Consider the following 19102-nt stretch of genomic DNA (forward strand, 5'->3'; position numbering starts at 1 on the left):
GTAAATTTCCCCAGTGTGGGACGAATAAAGGATATCTTATCTTATCTTAAACACACTTTATCAGGTCGCGAGCTTTGGAAACAACACATGTAGAAAGTCTGACATCGCAACACTTGCTCTTCCAGCATTGTTCATTTTTGCAGTTGTATCACAAATACAGGTTCAGCAGAGGGATCGAAAATGTTTTAAGGAAGCGATTGAAGCTGTCGAGAAGCTGAGTAAAAATCAGGCTAAGGCTGCCAACTGATTCGAAGTACAGGGGGAAGCATTGCAGTGAACAATCCATATTGGCCGATGATTTTTATTATATCTTATTGAACATAAGACAAATGAGCCATCAAATGCACCAGAGGGGTTTCTTGAACAACACACACAGTGTGTAAGTCGCAGAATGTCTCGCTTGGCTTTAAATGTTTCCACGACCACATAAAGGAAATACTTGGGTGGCAATCGCAAAACATGAAAAGCTTTTTAGACCACTATTCTCGAAGAGGCTGGAGTGGTGGCTCTTCAGTCACATTGATTGTTATTTGCCCACAATTTTTATAGGCATGTATACAGGTATATGTGTGTGTGTACTGGCAGATTGGGTTGCGACAACTGGTGAAATGAATGGAAAAAGATGCAGTTAGGCCAAGCAAGAAGGTGGGAAAAGTAATGAAACAAAACATACATGAAATGAGACAAATTCATCACAGATGATTTTGTAGCACCCGGAATGTGTTAAAAAATGCCTGGGGGAAATAGTGATACTACCTGTAACTGAGCCTAACCCTTCATTCAAAAATATTACTAATGTACCTAATGCTGTGGCCAATGACTGGTCTGGGCACTACTATTGGCATTAAAACCAAACAACCAAAATTGCGCAACCAACATTGGACAATACACCGACAAACTACAAAATGATGGTGAAACCATAACATTTGTTATCTAATTATTTAATGGAAGATTTACCATTCTGCATGAATCATTAACTGGCACATCCTGGCGTGTCTTATTTTGATGTGAAAATGATTTAGTGGAAATATGCATTGTGATTTATGGGCTCTTACACAATGCCCAAATTCCATTTTCCCTCCTATAACACTGTTTTGGAATGTTCCAGATGTTGTAATGCTGATTTTACTGTGGCATTCCTCAAGTTATCTTACTTTGTTCTTCATTCTTTTGGGGCTTTTGGCAAAAGACTCATGATGAAAGGTCAGAGAATAAACGTTGCTATGTAAATGCTAACGGATGAACATGGTTGGGATGTACTGTATGTCCAATTAAAGTAAATTTATGTAACTGATGATCGTTGGGTCTTGATGGTTTGTTGGTTGGAGCCAATACAGCTGGGGTGGCTGGAAGTTGTCATAGCTCTCAGAACTCAACGATCACAGTGGTCTATTGTTTGACTTGGCAGGATGTCCAATTATTCTTCAGCTTCCTGCTGGGCTCACTCTTAATGGCTTAAGAAAAATCATAAATGCTGATGTTAGTTGACATCTATTCCTATATTAAGGTCTGGTATTTTTATTTTATTTTTTTAATGTTAGTCAGCGATGACAGCGATGAATTCAAGGCATCTATTGTTTTGACAAGTGCTTTTGCATATTGACATAAATCACATTAGCAGAGTCTCCAAAATTCTGAGTCAAGCCGGTCCTCGACCGAGAATAAGACCATGACCTTTAAAATGTGGTCATCAGAACAAGACCGATCTCAAGTGTTAACAAGATGAACCACTACCACACTCATAAAAATGAATAACTGATCCAATCATGTGGTCATGTTGCCGGGAGAACAGGAATGGTGACGTCCCAAGAAAGACATCTACAAATTGAAACTTTCTGAATACATCTGGTTTGTTATTGGCCAACATATGTTTGGAAGAAGACAAACTGGTTGGTTAATGACAAGGTCTGTGCTTTGTTCAGCCTCAGGATAAACATAAAGGAATCAGGATATGTGGGGTACTTCCTCTCTATTCTGTCTCTGTGCAGGAAACTGCTCATGCACAACGAGAGCAGCAGCAGATAAATACACTTAAGTGGTTTGTGGTTCACATGAAATTTAGGGAACCTCATTATTCTTCCCCCCCCAACAAACAAACAAACAAACAAATGATTCTATCTCATTGAGATATCTATTTCCGTTCCCAATTCACTGTGAGTAAAAGTTCACACAAATATATTGCATCCGTGTATGCGTAGTTTTCAAGCAATTTGTCCACGCATTTGTGGATCGATACAATACTTAGCTTTAGTACTAAAGCCTGCCGCTCAGGGTACGATGCTTGTAAACCCAACTTGGACCAAACCATCGTAAAAAAAACCCACTTGGCTACTCATTCCCACACTTGAATGTGTAGACGATGCTACTGAACTATTAGTGGGCGATAATGATGAGCAAAGTGTGGATGTTTTAAAAGGTGAGACTCCTTACCCACTGGTACATGTGAATTTACAAGTATGGATAAGTATTAGGGACAAATAAAGGATATCTTATCCTATCTTATTGTCCTTCGGTTTCCTCCCAAATTCCCAAAACGTGCATGGTCGGTTCATTGGACACCCTATATTGTCAGAAGATGTGATTGCAAACGCGAACGGCTGTTTGTTTATGTGGGCCCTGCAATTGCCTGGCAACCAATTCAGGGTTTCACCCGCCTACTGCCCAGAAAGTTGGGATAGCCTCCAGCACGCCCGTGACCCTCATCAGGATAGGTGTATTAGAAAACGGATGGATAAGTACTGTTGTACAAAATAAAGTAAAATAGTGTATATTTCCCATATGGACTGTATTTGTATGGGTTGACGGCGCACAGTGGAATCTCATTCCCATGACACGGAAATGTGTGTGCTGTCCATCTGCGTTTCTGTGGGTATCTCGCTCTCTCCCCCTCCATCAGATGATATCCCTCGGCTCTCAATCAACTCCCCAATCTTGAAAGGAGTTATGTGGTTGGTTGGCCTGACGTGTACACGCACACTGCTCCTCCGTGCAAAGTCCGCAACTGATATGGTCAGAGTTTCCAAGATCAACTATAAATATATTGCCCAGTTCTAATTTTCAAGCACCGTTGTCTGTCTACATGCGTGCTGCCAGTTTGACGGAAGACTGCATGGTGATCCACATCATCTGCATAAGTTCAAACACAAAGGAAATGGCACAATGTCCACCATATGCTTTATACTTTGTAGATTCATGTTTGGATCTATACAGTACCTCCGAGAGGTGCTGTAAGTATCAGATCCCTCATGGGGCGCGTGTCTGTCTTTGCTCTGCTTTAAAAAAATGCCTATGGGGGTCCACCCATCTTCATCTTGGTGCATTTGTTCCAATTACTCAAGTTCTCTAATTGGGGAAAAGTTTTTGAAAATGATCTTAATTGATTCAGCTGTATCAGGAAGGTCTTTTTCTGTCAAGGTGCTTTGCCCATAAAGACATGGAAGAGTTTGGTGTTGAAGAACGCAAGATTAATGAGCGCAGCATCTGACCCAAACAAATAATCCTCAAAAAATTCCCACACTCATAATCAGTCTTCCCAGAACAGCGGAAGCTGATATCATTGCAATGGGTGATGGATTGAAATCCTTCCTCAGATTATGTCATGCGACTCCGAAAATGACTTGGGGACACTAAATCTTTACATTTCCTGTAGAGATAAAAACCTTACTTTTTCTGACTTTACTGGCTAACACAAGTACTGTATTGTTAAACCTCAAACAGAGATCTGTGCAAAAACACCCTGAAAAACAACAGGGTTGACAATGTTTTTCAAGTCAGTTCAAGTGAAGTAAGTTAAGTTAGAGGAAAGGTTGTAGTGAAAACCCCTCCTCCATTCGGAGGTTAGCGCACGAGACCTGTTATCTGACGTGGGGTCAGTTTGAAGTCCCCTTTTCTTTCCTACTCACAGACAACAATGTTTTCCATCCTCTACTTTTGAGAGATAGGGTCTTTGAATGATGGCCTACCACAGTGGGAGTACACGTCAGTCTGTGTGTGGGCCCCATGTCAAGAATGTTGAGTGTTTATTTTGAGAGAATGAGTTTGTCCACTTCTGTTTGCTCGTGGTGTGTTTGTGTACTCAGAATCTTTGGGTCATTTCGAAGAAGAGGTTCTCATCGCCAACCTCCTAATGATGTTCTCATGTTTCACGTTACTGGTAGACGCAGGGTAATTGAAGACACAAAGCCGCTCGTTGGTTTTCCCTGATCGGCATACTTTGTACATCTGTGACCGTGACATTTGATGTGGTTTATTATTTTATGCTACACCGGAGTCAAAGGAGAGTTTGGCTTCACGACATACTGAGAGAAGGAATGGCATTGAACCTAAATCTAGTTTGAACGCTTGTCACTTGTCACTTGGCATTTCATCAAGGGGCAGGACAGATATTTGCATTGAGGTATCAAATTGACAGTCGAACATTCCTATTTGCGGAATGCATTTGAAAGATGGATTTGAAACTTGGGGCTCTTAACTATCAATTGAAGCTTGCCAAAGAGTCTGCTCAACAGACCCACTTGAAAAGAAATGTCTTGAGTTCATCCTGGCCATGACTGGAGAATTCTGTCAGAGGTGACATGGCCCAAAATGCTATCATGGCTGCACATCTGCTTTCTATTTCTCATTCCTCCGCCATTTAAACTGTGTTGTCATCACCCCGGTCACAGTGAAGGAGGCCCTACAGTTGCGGTACTGTACAACGGTGTACAGAATTGGTGAGCTGATATAAAGTTGTATCATCTTTACAATAAAACATACTGTAAATAAATTGAGTCTACCAGCAATTGGTTTTCTCTGTGTTGCAGATAACAGGAAACGCGACGATAACATAACACTAATTAACTCTGCGTCTTTTGTGTTTGACATGAAAATATTTAATAATTTCGCTTGTTGTTACAGACCTGCATCAGAACTCAGGAAATCCTTTCCGGTAACTTTATATTAAGCACCTTCCAAATTGTAGAGTCCTTGCATAGTCCCAGTCCCAAGTGACGGTGTCTTTGCCAGCTACGTGTTGTATGTCAATAGTATTTTGCTGTGTGGCAGAATATTGACGCTGCCGTCCACTATATCATGTCTAAGCATTCTTGGCCTTTGCAAAAGTCAGTGGATAATAATAAACAAAGCTTTGAATTGTCGGCCCTCCTACCAGTGACAGAGCTAGACCGTTATCTTTAAGGGGTTGTTTACGCAGCCATGCTGGATCATTGTAGCGGCAGGCAAAAAAAATTATAATGGAGACCGGTGATAAAATGAGTGTTTCTCAGTCAACATTTCGTCCAAGTGAATTTGCATCTCACTTTGATGAAAGGGATATAATGAGATACATGTACACGTGCAAGCCGGACAGGTCCCTATGAAGCACCTTGTCTCAACTATTGTGACAGCTGATTTTCACCTCTGCTGTGTTGGTCATGACTTTGGTCTTAAATGCGCCTTTTCACCCGGAGCTGCAACTGCCACCATTTGTGCACTGAGGGAAATCTGACCCCAAATCATCTCTGGATGATTAATATGCCGCAATCATCTGTCCCAGAGCGAGACATGGTACAGGTAGGCATGAAGTCAATAGCCGGGTTAGTTTTTTGTCATTCCAAAAGAAGCTTTCTAATCACCTGTCGGTGTGTGACGTGATCCATTCCGATCTGCTGTTTACATGCTCCACAAAGTTAGTCAGATCAGCTGTGTGAGATTGATATATTTGATCAAGATGGAGTTCATTCATCTGTTGGGCACATAAGTTTCAAGTACGTACTTTAAAATGAGTTCTCCCGTCGTGGACCTCTTCTGTTAAAACAGCATCATTTAAAAGTAAACAACAACGTCACGAACCATTGCAACATTGAATGGACAAAGGCAGTCTGTCCAGATTTCGCTTTGTTTCTCCTTGCTCAGTTCCCCAAGGAATGATGAAGCTGCAATCTCACACTCTGTCTCTCCTCCCCCGCAGTCCACTGCGAGGCATTCGGCCAGAGAGAGGTGATGCTGGCCACACCGTTATGAAGCCTGGTGGGAACATTTATCTTCATCCTGCATTTGGTAATAAATTATTACTGGTTGTAATTGATGTTTTCATATGTCCTCAGTTTTGTTGCAACTGCATCATAGAACGTGACAATAAAGGCTTTATATTCTATTTTGTAGGTGTTTTTGTGCCTTCGAATTAAAGTTGGGTTGAGCGTGTCATAAAATTATTCTTGTGTACAACATAAGGTTTTACCCTTTCCCACATCTTAGACACACTTACATTTATTAAAAACATATTTAAAATGTTGATATTACAATTTTAGATAGTGTTTCTTGGCACCTGTTCTTAGGCTTTTGCTTTCAAGAAATGGGAGATTAGAGTACTGTATAACAACGCGGAAATGAGACTGTCACTTCCATTGTTTTCCAAATAAGAGAAAAATGTACTTCATTTAAGCTGTTTATTTGTCACGCTACCATTTCATTTAGTCTTCATGAAAGTCTGCTAGGTTAATCCTAACATATAATCCAAAACACCGTGTTTCGCATCTTTTAGCCTGGTTTTCACTTGTCACTCATAGGCATTGAGACTCCTTGTGATGAAATGTGGTCGGCGCTGCCTTTGGTTTTAACTCTTTATAGCCTGACACATGAGTGAGCTCTGTCATGGAACGAGGGCACAGGTGTGAGTCTTCAGGCAGGCGGACTCAACCACATCTTTCCACTGTTTTTGAAACTTTTCCCTTTGATCGAAAGTAACATCCAACAACACAGTATGGCATTGAACTCATTTTCCCTGATGCCAGTAGTTCGTAATAGTTTTGGTTTGCTCGGCAGAGGATGGCAAGTGTGGGCAGCAGCCATACAGCATCATCATCCCAGAATGCATTGCACATGTGAAAACAAATGCAAACAAATGCAAATAAAGTTGCTACAAAATGTATTGTAAACTGGAAATCATTCTCAAAAATGTTATCTTATTATTAAATAACAACCACATAAATCAAATTGGACAAACATCTTTACAGTCGAGATTTCCTTTTAATGGTTACCAGCTGCATTCTTTCCTCAACAGGCAGCAGCTGGAATCAAATAAGAGATCAGGACAAGTGGTTTCACTCCATGTACTGTAGGTTCAGACTTGCACAAACACACTGTTTCTTATGACCTTCGATCAGGGATGCCCACATTTTTTTTGACCAAAGATCTACTTTTCGATCAACCAACCTCCCGCAATCGACTCGTTACCGCACACACGCGCACGTACACACACATGGCCTGATGAGCAATAGCCTGACGCTGAGGCATGCGAGACACTTTGGCAGCCTGTTAACGATCGTAGCTCACGCGTACCGTAACGTGCTACTCTCAGCCCTCCACACACACACACACACACACACACACACACACACACATACATATATATATATATATAAAATTCCTTTGTCCCGGCTAGTTTGTGGCTCATTTTCTCTCACCCCCTTCTTTTTTGTTACTTTTATTATTGTGATTCAACATGGTATTTACAGGCTTTATTGTATGGGTTTTATTTATATTGGACTTTATTGTATGGTTTTATGTATATATACACACACACACACATATATATATATATATATATACATATATATATATATGTGTGTGTGTGTGTGTGTGTGTATATTTCCTCATGCATGCATAAAGTCAAATATTTTACCGACAAGAAAAAAAATGCATACAAAATGAAAACCAAAAACTTGAAATGGGGCACTGCCATATTTTGTGGCCAAAAATATGGAAACAGTCAGAGACGGCAGCTGTGTGAAGTCTCTGCAACAGCAACAAAAACCTCTGTGACAGCAGATTATCAAGCGAAAGGTTAGTCTGTTTGTGAAAAACAAACCCTGATTCAGAGTCAGCCATAAACAAATGGCATGCCACATGATTCGTATTCGTCACTGAACAGAACCTTAATTGTCCTGATGTTATGTCATAAGGGTGGACAAAACACAGACATTGGATGTCATTGGTAACATAGAGTTGATTGGAACATTTGAACATTTCTAAGTCCATAAGAAAAGGTGCAGCTGATGTTTTCTGATTCTATTCACACTCACATAATGTTTCCTTGGCTGATTTCTCTCACTCTGACTACCATTCCATACATGTTCTATTCCCCTTGTACTCATTGGTGTCACGGGTGAGCCGGAGCCTATCCCAGCTAACTTCAGGCAGAGGCAGGATACTCCTTAGACTGGTTGGAACTAAATAACACAGCTCATTTCATGATAATAAGACCACTTTTTAAAAGGATTTCAGAATCTTTCAGAATCCCCTGTAGATTCCGTGTCAGCAAATTCATACTGACGTCAACATTGAGAGCGTGGGGTCAGCATTTTTTCAAATTTATTCTTTAACCGGCCTGAGGAAATTAGTTTAGACATGAGTTTTCTTTTTCTATTTACTGACCACAAAAGTTGCTGCCTTGGGACACTAAAGCAGGATCACAGGTTCTCTCTAAAGGTTTGAACGTCACAGTGTGCATTTTTACAGTGCGACCACACATTCTAACTACGCAAGTCTAACGCAGTGCACCGACGCTATTAGGGGGAGAAAAGGACTCAACCGCAAAAAAGTAAATTCGAACAAATAATTCATGCTTCCTAAAAGTGATTATAATTGCCTAGATTAATCGTCAAACAATAAAGATACCGCAAACCATGACCCCAAAGCACTTTCAGCGCATTTAAAATGCTTACAAATATCTTCCGGCATTCCTTGTGCCCTATAGAATACAGTAAATGTCACGTTTCGTATTTGACAGCAGGGGACAGGCGGTCTTGCTTGCCGCCTGCACACCTGCCACCCATTTGTTGGTGATTGCACCTGCTATATTTAGGCGGTCCGGCAGTCGACTCACTGCCGGAGTGTCCCACGCCGTGCCATTGCTTTAGGCTATTCATTCTCGCTTGATACTACCTTAAATGACTATTGTCTATTATTGCGTTCCTTGATATTCCTCTCGTGAGTGATTTATTCTCGATAGTATTTTGCTTAAGAACTTTCTCCTTGCCGTTTTTTCGCAAGCGTTTTCTGTTGCCTCGTTATTATTTCCTGGTCCTCTTTTCGACCAGAGTTTTCAGTTGTCCGTTTAGACGGGGATTTTTATGTTAAAATAAATCTCATCTTTTGTGACACAATTCCTTTCTGTGTCTGCTATTTCGGAGATCCACTTATTTTCAGTTAGTTGCGCACGAAGCGATTATTCTGTCGCTTCGGTCACAACGTGACAGAATACTCCGGCCACCATGGATCCCGCAGACATGGAAAAGATTTTGTCCACTCTGTCCCGTCCAGAGAAGCAGATGAGTCAGCAGAGCCAAGCCATTACGGAACTCTGCGGCGCGGTTTCCATGCTGGCTAATAGGTTCGATGATTTCGAAACCCGTATGGTACGATTGGAGGAACGGAGAGAACCTCCCCCGTGGTCCACCATACCATCACTGAGGCACCCGTCTCCTTCCCCATAATGAGTAGGGAACCGTTGCTTCCACACCCCCCACGTTACGGGGGTGAGCACGGTCAGTCTGGGCACTTTCTCCACCAGTGCTCGCTCGTCTTCGACCAGCAACCTTCCGCATATGCTAATGATGATGCGAAGGTTGCATATATAATGAGCCTATTAACAGGTCAGGCAGCATCATGGGCACTGGCGGTGAGCGAAGCAAAACCGAGCCTCCGCTCTTCCTTCCCCGGCTTCGTGGCTGCGCTTCATCGGGTCTTCCACCATACCGTACGGGGAAGAGAGGCTGAGGGCCGGCTACTTGAGCTCCACCAAGGGAGGCAATCCGTGGCGGACTACTCAATCGAGTTTTGGATCTTGGCCGCCCAGAGTGGCTACGACGACCGGGCACTGTGTGGGTTGTTTCGTCGCGTCGACGGAACAGTCGCACAAGACAGCAGGTCCCGACGTACCAACCTGTGCACAGCCTGGATTGATTACAAGAAAGCCTATGACTTGATGCCACATACATGGATCACTGAATGCTTGGAGTTGTATAAGGGGAACAGGACCCTAAGAATCTTCGTTGCGAACTCGATGAGGATGTGGAAAACCACACTTGAAGCCAATGGCAAGCCACTTACCCAAGTGTCCATCAAATGTGGCATATACCAAGGTGATGCACTCCCCCCACTGCTGTTCTGCATAGGACTGAACCCCCTAAGCCTAGTAATCACCAAGTCAGGCTATGGATACCGCCTCAGAAATGGAGCTACGATCAGTCACTTCCTCTACATGGATGACATAAAGCTGTATTCTAAGAGCGAACATAGAATGGGATGTCATTTGGGCTTGAGAAATGTAGTTGGATAGTGACTAAAAGAGGAAAGTAGTCCGCACTGAAGGGGTCTCACCATATGAATACCAAGGGCTCAGAGTGGATCTGGAGAGAGCCTGGAAGGTAAAGGTGACAGTCGTGCCTGTGGTGGTCGGAGCACTCGGGGCAGTGACCCCCAAACTAGATGAGTGGTTGCAACAGATCCCGGGAACAACATCGGACATCTCAGTCCAGAAATGTGCAGTGCTGGGAACAGCAAGGATACTGCGCAGAACCCTCAAGCTTCCTGGCCTCTGGTAGAGGACCCGAGCTGAATACGTCAGCTGAGTACGTCATTCGTTGGAGCCTTCTCCTTGATGTATTCATGGAGCTTGGATGTTTCATCCTGGACAGTGGCTCTCACACTCACTAGTCCCCGGCCTCCTTCCTTTCGGCTTGCGTACAGTCTCAGGGTGCTGGATTTGGGATGGAACCCTCCATGCATGGTTAGGAGTTTTCGGGTCTTAACGTCCGTGGTCTGAATCTCTTCCTTTGGCCACCTTATTATTCCTGCAGGGTATCTGATCACTGGCAGGGCATAGCTGTTTATTGCCCGGGTCTTATTCTTGCCATTGAGCTGGCTTCTTAGGACTTGCCTCACTCGCTGGAGGTATTTGGGCGTAGCCGCTTTCCTTGTTGCCAGTTCGAGGTTGCCATTGGCTTGGGGTATACCACAGTACTTGTAGCTGTCCTCAATGTCTGCTATTGTTCCTTCTGGGAGTGAGACCCCTTCAGTGCGGACTACCTTTCCTCTCTGAATCACCATCCGACTACATTTCTCAAGCCCGAATGACATCCCGATGTCGCTGCTGTAGATCCTGGTTGTGTGGATCAGGGAATCTATGTCCCTTTCGCTCTTAGCATACAGCTTTATGTCATCCATGTAGAGGAGGTGACTGATTGTAGCTCCATTTCTGAGGCGGTATCCATAGCCTGTCTTGGTGATTACTTGGCTTAGGGGGTTCAGTCCTATGCAGAACAGCAGTGGGGAGAGTGCATCACCTTGGTATATGCCACATTTGATGGACACTTGGGTAAGTGGCTTGCCATTGGCTTCAAGTGTGGTTTTCCACATCCTCATCGAGTTCGCAACGAAGGCCCTTAGGGTCCTGTTCACCTTATACAACTCCAAGCATTCAGTGATCCATGTATGTGGCATCGAGTCATAGGCTTTATTGTAATCAATCGAAGCTGTGCACAGGTTGGTACGTCGGGACTTGCAGTCTTGTGTGACTGTTCTGTCAACCAGGAGCTGATGTTTGGCTCCTCTGGTATCTCTACCAATGCCCTTCTGCGCTTCGTTCATGTATTGATCCATGTGTCCACTTATCTTTGCCGCAATGATGCCTGACATGAGCTTCCATGTTGTGGAGAGACAGGTTATTGGCCGATAGTTGGATGGGGCTGCACCCGTCGAGGGATCCTTCATGATCAGGATCGTTCGCCCTTCGGTTAGCCATTCTGGGTGAGTCCCATCCCTCAGCAGCTGGTTCATTTGTACTGCTAGGCGCTCATGGAGTGCTGTGAGTTTCTTTAGCCAGTAGGTGTGGACCATGTCCGGGCCTGGTGCTGTCCAGTTCTTCATATCTGAGACTCTTTCCTGTATGTCTGCCACTGTTATGGTAACTGGGTTCTGTTCAGGGAGGTGTCTGTGCTCCTCTCTCAGGGTCACCAGCCATTGTGCACTGCTGTTATGTGCAACCTCCTTCTCCCATATGCCTTTCCAGTACCTTCCAGTTTCCAGTCTTGGTGGGTCAGCTCTGTTGTTAGGACCATGCCACTGAGCGTACACTTTCGCAGGTTGTGTTGCGAACAGCCTGTTTATTCGTCTGGCCTCATTCTCTTTCGTGTACAGCTTTAGGCGACTGGACAAGGCTTGGAGTTTGGCTTGGAGTTTGGCAGTTTCGAGTGCTTCAGGTATGGTCATCTGGATGTACCCCTCCGGTTATCGGCCTTTTCATCACATCTTTCCGGGCTGCCTTGATCTTAGCCTCCAACCGTCTTTTCCATGGTGGGTAACGTATCTCATGGCTTCCATGGTTGCTCTTATAGCCCAGAGTCTCCAGGATCACTGATGCTGAAGCGTATATCAGCTCATTGGTTTCTGTGATCGTTACGGTAGGGATCGCTCTCAGTGCTGCATTCACATTTTCTATGAGACTTTCAGATGGTACTTCACATAGCCGTTGTAATCGGTTTCTAGGTTGGCCAGCTTTCATTCTCGCCATGATCTTAGCTTTCAGGTCAGTTGCTGCCTCGCTCAGCATTTCATTCATTGGGGCTGGCCACCCAATCTCATCATCTGCATTCATTGGGGCTTGCCTCCCAATCTCTTGTATGACCTCCTCCTCAGATCTGGCAGCCTGGGGCCCTTCACCATGGAACCTGCGTTGTACCTCATCAATCTCAAGTTGTGACAGCAGTTGCCGTTTGTGGATGTTGGAACACTGAGCTACTAGTTGTTTCGTGGTCAACCGTGACTGTGGGTTTCGAAGTAACCATTTAGCCCACATTCTCTGCATGTAACCCCTCTGACTAGGGTTGCTTGAGTAGTAGCATTCCAACAGAGCCATGTTATCGCCACTCGCCCATCTCCGCTTTGTTCCAGTAGCCCATTTTTCATCAAGGTGCTCTGGTTCCCCAGCACCTGACGCAGACCTTGTTTGGCCGGGCGACGTCTTATATATATATATATATACCGGTATATGTTTGGCAGTCACTCACTTTGCCCCAAACCAAAAAACGTTCCTGACTGTGGTGGCGAACTTGAACTTGAGTACCCGGAGAAAACCCACGCAGGCCCAGGGAGAACATGCAAACTCCACACAGGTAGGCCAGAGCCAGGATCGAACCCACAACCTCTGCACTGTGCGGTCGACGCGCGAACCACTGCTCTACGGGGCCGCCAAATTATGTTTTAAAATACACTAAAAGTTTCTTTCTGTATACTGTTCAGCACAAGCCAAGTATATTTTTGTGAAGTTTTTAAAATTTAGTCTTTAAAAAGTACACTTAAATTATACTGCTTTATTGTACTATATTTAGTATAATCTTTTTTGTATACTTATTGTATACTTGGATAAAGTACTTTTTGTGAAGGGTAATGTTCATTGGAAAGTTTGTACACTGCTCGCTATCAGCAGTTGCTCCCTGCTGAAAAACTGTGGGCAGCCCTGCTCCAGGCCATCCATATCAAAGCTTTAAAACCTCCCCAAAATCATTTCTAAAAAAGCCACGCTTGCAAAGGCATCCATCCAACCAATTTCTCATCTGCTTATTCTCACAAGGGTTGCGGGCGTATCTCAGGAGTACCCCCTGAACTGGTTGCCAGCCAGTTGGGTTCAGTAATGGTGTTTAATATTTGTTGGGTTGAAGCAGATGTAGACAGCTCGAGTGGCAAGCTGCACGTGACTTTTTTATGACTGGTGAGTCGCTCAGCTGATTCTATTCATAGAATAAGCGTCAATTGTCAGCTGCTTGACAAACAATAAGCCTATTTTCCAAAATGCAATATGTGAATAAATTGATATAAAAACTGTCTTTGAAGGAGTTTGATTGCATTGAAGTGTTTGTGTGAAAGGTTAATGATTGCATATATATGTTTCCCAGTCTGGAAGACAAGGGCTCATCAACTTATGTGAGTAACGTACCCGGTATTGAGTTGCCAAAAAAAACCCCAAAACTCTATGTTTTTCTCGTTTGGCAGTGTCGGCCTACAAGAAACGGACTTGAGTATGTCATGTTAATTGTTTAGTGTCCATATTCTACTGTCTGGCGTTGCTGCTTGTCCATGATGAAACGTTTGGTGAACCAGCCAGTTGTCAGACTGTCAAAACAAAGGCAACATTCACACACACAGAGAGATGCGACACTCTCCAGGCCAGGCGTAAGGGTCTTATCAAATATGCAACGTGTCGTTTTGCCACTCCCTCCTGCGTGAAAAACAATGGAACTGAATGCCAGAATGACATGTTTGCAATTGCGGGTACTAAAAAAAAAAATCTGTACTGACATGAAAATTGTGAACATCTTCGTGACAATGAGGCATTTGTTTTGATGACCAATGTCAAATGCTGGTCAATAGGTTTTGAGGATTGCCCTAATGCATGAACAAGTGAAGAAGATTTGTTCTCAGTCATTGGTGTGTCTCAACTCTTTACATAATATTAATACGATATGATACTCATTTAATAATGGGCAGTTTACACGTGAAAATGATGATAGAACATACCATACTTTGCACATTGCTCCCTACTGCTGTTTTGTTTGCGCTGTCTGGAATTGATTTAATCAAAGTGTTTTGAATTGAACTGTTGCCTTGTGTTTTATTTGAAATGGCTATTTTCTCACCACAATGTATAGTGTTTGCATGAACTCTCATTCCTTTGTAATCGTGTCAACGTTATATTTTGTTGAACAGGTGTTGAATACTTAACACAAATAAATGTTACTTTAAAACCAGATAATGTGGATGCATGCAGTAACTTTGCTGGTGTTAAAATTAACACCCTATGCTGTTGAATTAACACCAGCAGTTTTTCAGTGCACGCAAAACAGTTGTCAGGGAACTTTCCTTGCATTTTAAATGCCAGAAGATGGAGGAGCCAAGCTAACAATGTAACCACGGTCCCTATCTGTGCTTTGCGACACAAAACAAACATCTTTTTGTGCAAACGGAGGAGGGAGTTGATCATGTGCTCGATATAATCTGTTTATGAATCACGACTACAGTGGCCATCTATGTGCTCGTCAGCAGGGTCCATCTCAGCAGTCAGATCTCAAGGTCATTCATGTTCTTTGTAATCTGGTGTCTAAATCGACATTCAATTGTGGTCTCTTGATGGACATGTTATATTTACTCTGGGGCCAACCGCCTTCATACTTCCAGATGGAGAGCGGCACTCACTCCGTCGACCTTGTGTTTTAAGCAATAATTTAAAAGAAGATTGCTGCACAGGTTACTTCCCCCATCAAATCATTTAATTCCAATTTAAACAACGTTGGAAAAGGATCATGACGGAATATTGAAGAGCAAGGACAATATCTGTGCTGGTGTAACACCTAGTGGACACAAGTTGTAACTTGTAAGCAATCAGGATGAAATGCCTGTCACCAAACTCAAAGCTACTTTTTGAGTCCTGACAAATGCAAAGAGCTGCTTGTTTAATACAAAGCAATAAAATGAAAAAAAATCTTCAAATAACCTTTAACTATTATTATTGACAAGCATGTAAAAAGGCCCCAAAAGCATGAAGCAGAAGTTGAAAAAAATGCACCTGAGTAGTCAATAGGTTTATATATATTTAATTTACTTAAAACTTCAGAAGCATATCAATATGAAGCGGTAGTTCAAATAAGCTTTCATTTTCAGGTCGCACGGTGGTCAACTGGTTAGCACGACCGTCAACTGGTAAGCACGACCACCTTGCACTGCTCACTGAGCTGGATGGTCGTTTGTCTATGTGTGCCCTGCGATTGGCTGGCAACCAGGTCAGGTTGTACCCCGCCTTTTGCCCGAAGATAACTGGGATACACTCCATCACTCCCGCAACCCTCATATGGATAATAGCTCAGATAATGGATGGATAGAGGCTCCATTTTGAAATGATCACTGATAAAAGATTTCTCAGAAATCACCCACCACTGGTGAACTTTTTATAAGAGTCCCCAGGCAACTCATGTGGTCCTTATGGGCTACCTGCTGCTTGTGGGGACTATTGGTGACCTTTGTGCTACATTCCGCCATGTGACCAAGACCCAAGGCGATGGAAAGACACTCACCACAAGTACAGGCATGGGGTCGTCAACATGTTTATGGCTTTCCTGGCCTCGTGCACACATGGGAAAAAAACCCAAAACATATTGCAGTGATATCCATTCACAATAAACTTGCTTGCACACAGTATTTTTAAGCGTGAAAATTTGAGCTTTATTATAAGTTCAATGCCACGAAAAGAAAGAGAAAAAAAGATTGGCAAGTGTGCAGAGAGACACATGCAACCTTCCCACATAAAGTCAGGCAGATGACGCGATCAAAATACAACATATGCTTTTGAGCCCTGAAAGTGGACCCAAATGGTTACAATTCCTAATGGTACATAACTTCTTTATTTTATGTAAAACTTGTCATGGTCAATAAAGACAATATGAAAAACCGTACCTTGCCAATACATTCTTCGTTTATTTCACTGTTTTGTTGCGGTGACATTTTGGAAAGTCTGGAAGGAAAAAATTGGGAACTATTGACAGTGCTTTAAATTTAGGTCGAAACATTGAAACATTCTTGTTGAAACAGGCTGCTTTTGTTTGGGAATAATCAACCTTTTTCAAAGTTTCATTCACCTGAATGGACGGCACTCTTGTTGGGTATAAAGGAAGTTGCATTGAGCTGTCGGTTCACGCCGGTCTCTGTACGAGCAACATTTAGCCGAACAGAATTATTAAAGGTGCGAGTTGATCGTGACTGGCGCATGGAGGAAAGACGGCTGAGAAAATTCTCTCCAGAGAAAAAGTAAAGCAAAGGGTCAAAGCATGAATTGGCTGCGGCGAGACACAGTGTCACAACAACTGACTTTTGCATCACAACCTTTTCAGAACAGGAAGTGTCGGTGCGGTACAAGGAGTGGATGTGAATAGAGCGTTGCACATGGTACGGCATGAAGCTAACTAAGAAAGTCAATAGGACAATGATGATCATTCGAATGGCTTTAGGGCCCGTGTCCTGCTGACGTCTCGTCCACGGAGTGCGGGACAGCAGGGTGTGGATAATGCCAGCGTAGCAAAGCAGTATGACAAGGAAAGGGAGGAGAAATCCCAGCACCAAAGACAAATTGCTCAACATGACGACTTTGGACACATCTTGACCTATCGGAGGCTCGAAGCACTTTGTTTTATTTGTGGCAGGATCAAATTTCTGGCCAAACATCAGGAAGGGCGAGGACGCTAGACAGATGAAAAGCCAAATGCCCGCACACACCAGGCGCGCACGTTTCGCTGTCACCAAAAGTCGGTTCTGCACGGGGAAGACAATGGCCAAGAAACGCGTCACGGACATGGCCGCCATGAAATAAATGCTGCAGTAGAGGTTAACGTACAGGGCGCAGGTGGTGATGCGACATAGGAAATCTCCCTGGTTCCACTGTCCCTTTTTGACGTAATAAACAACCCGCATTGGTAGAGTGCTGACGCACAGCAGGTCGGACACCGCCAGATTGAGCATGTAGACTTGGAAAGGAGAACTGGGGCGATACGTTCGGATCAGCACCACCAAGGCGAAGCCATTTCCAGCCAGGCCTAAGACCGTGATGAGGGAGTAGGATGTGGAGTAAACCTGATTACGGAAGTCATCGATGGAGGGACAGAGGGTAGAGTTGCTCTCTATGCTGCGCATCTCATTAACATGTTCCATCTGCACCTGCTGAGACGAGGACATAAAATGAGTGAATGTAACACACCACAAAAAGTCACAGTTGACAGATTTGTTCACAGATTTTCACTGAGAGTGCAGACAGGAGGAAACTGATAAGCATTATGGACACGATTCCTGTCACTTGGTCAATATTCCACGACTGTGACTAGATAAATCTAAAAACTTTGAATAAAATTTTTCAAGGGGTGGGGGATGGGTTGCAAAGTGTACTCAAGTGGAACTCTGCGGAGTAACTTTGAGCCCGAGCAAAGGGCGTTTTCACCAAAAGCAGATCACGACGTAGGAAAGTAAGATTCATCTCGACATCTCAACTCACAACATTTGCATGTACCGTACTAATGAGCTCCATAAGAGCAGGCAGCAGTTCATTGTTGTTGTAATTCCACACGGCATCCAAATTGAGGGGAGGCTCATGTCACTAAAATTGCTCATCAATCATCGCCATTTTTTTCTCGTATAATGCAGTACATTAGTGCACCACTTTTAAGTACCCTGAAATTAAATCATTATTTTATTACACGCAGTTGCACCCCATTGCTCTGACGAACACACTGCATTTAAAACACACATCTGTGCGGGAAAAAAAACCCATGCATTGCATCATAAGAGCATTTTGCCTGTGGATTTTTCACTCTTACTTTCCTGTAACGAAAAAAAAAAAAAAACTTGCTAGAGCCCATTTGAATTTTGTTACAATCTGAATGCTCACCGATGCTTTACAATGCTTGCTCTTCACTTCTGTGGATGGCTGGTCCTCTTTGCCTTGATGTCAAAACCCTGATCGAAGGAGGATGCTCCTGCAGGTGGCTGCTTCTGTGCAGCGTCGTCTAGTTTGAATCCGTTGAAGGTGGGACTTCATGACCGCTGTGCATCATCGCTCGTGATGTCATCATCTGTGGGAAAATATCTGTGCTGACCTCCAGTGGTTTAACTTTACCCATTCATAGATATCTGACAAGCCAGTTCTTGTACATTCGACCACAACATAATGTGGAACTACACAAAATACAGGAAATGTTTTTTCCACAACTCAACCCTATTGTATTACTACCTAAGATAGTAAGGTTTTGAGGTAAAATTGAGTCGTAAAGACAAATAATAAACTGACAAATAATCAAAACCTCACATCCAGAGAACAACAATATTGGAATGGTCAGTCTAGATAGAAAGAGTGCAAAGCAATGCTGGGGTCGGGGTCTCCATTTTCATGCACAATACAAGTCTAGTGTGAGCTGCAGTCCAAATCTGCCCAGCGGTGGCTTACGCTTGTGTTGGTACTTTCCCAAATTTATCTAAACTGGAATAGAATGGCAGAGTTTTCAAAATGGGCATTTTCAATCAATCAATGAAA

The 19102-nt window shown here is 43.4% G+C and overlaps 1 protein-coding gene across 1 annotated transcript; it reads right to left on the bottom strand.

Moving 5' to 3' along the window:
- Positions 1-16307: 16307 nt before the first annotated feature.
- On the bottom strand, positions 16308-17734 carry LOC127596015 (cysteinyl leukotriene receptor 1-like). The gene has a single exon (XM_052058155.1). The coding sequence runs from the start codon at positions 17728-17730 to the stop codon at positions 16657-16659; it is 1074 nt and encodes a 357-aa protein (XP_051914115.1). The 5' UTR covers positions 17731-17734; the 3' UTR covers positions 16308-16656.
- Positions 17735-19102: the final 1368 nt, after the last annotated feature.

This window comes from Hippocampus zosterae, chromosome 1 (assembly GCF_025434085.1).
Source record: "Hippocampus zosterae strain Florida chromosome 1, ASM2543408v3, whole genome shotgun sequence".
Taxonomy (NCBI): Eukaryota; Metazoa; Chordata; class Actinopteri; order Syngnathiformes; family Syngnathidae; genus Hippocampus; species Hippocampus zosterae.

Bases quoted from the DNA above. Each gene is read 5' to 3' on its own strand.
- LOC127596015 (XM_052058155.1), bottom strand. From the start codon at position 17,730: ATGGAACATGTTAATGAGATGCGCAGCATAGAGAGCAACTCTACCCTC.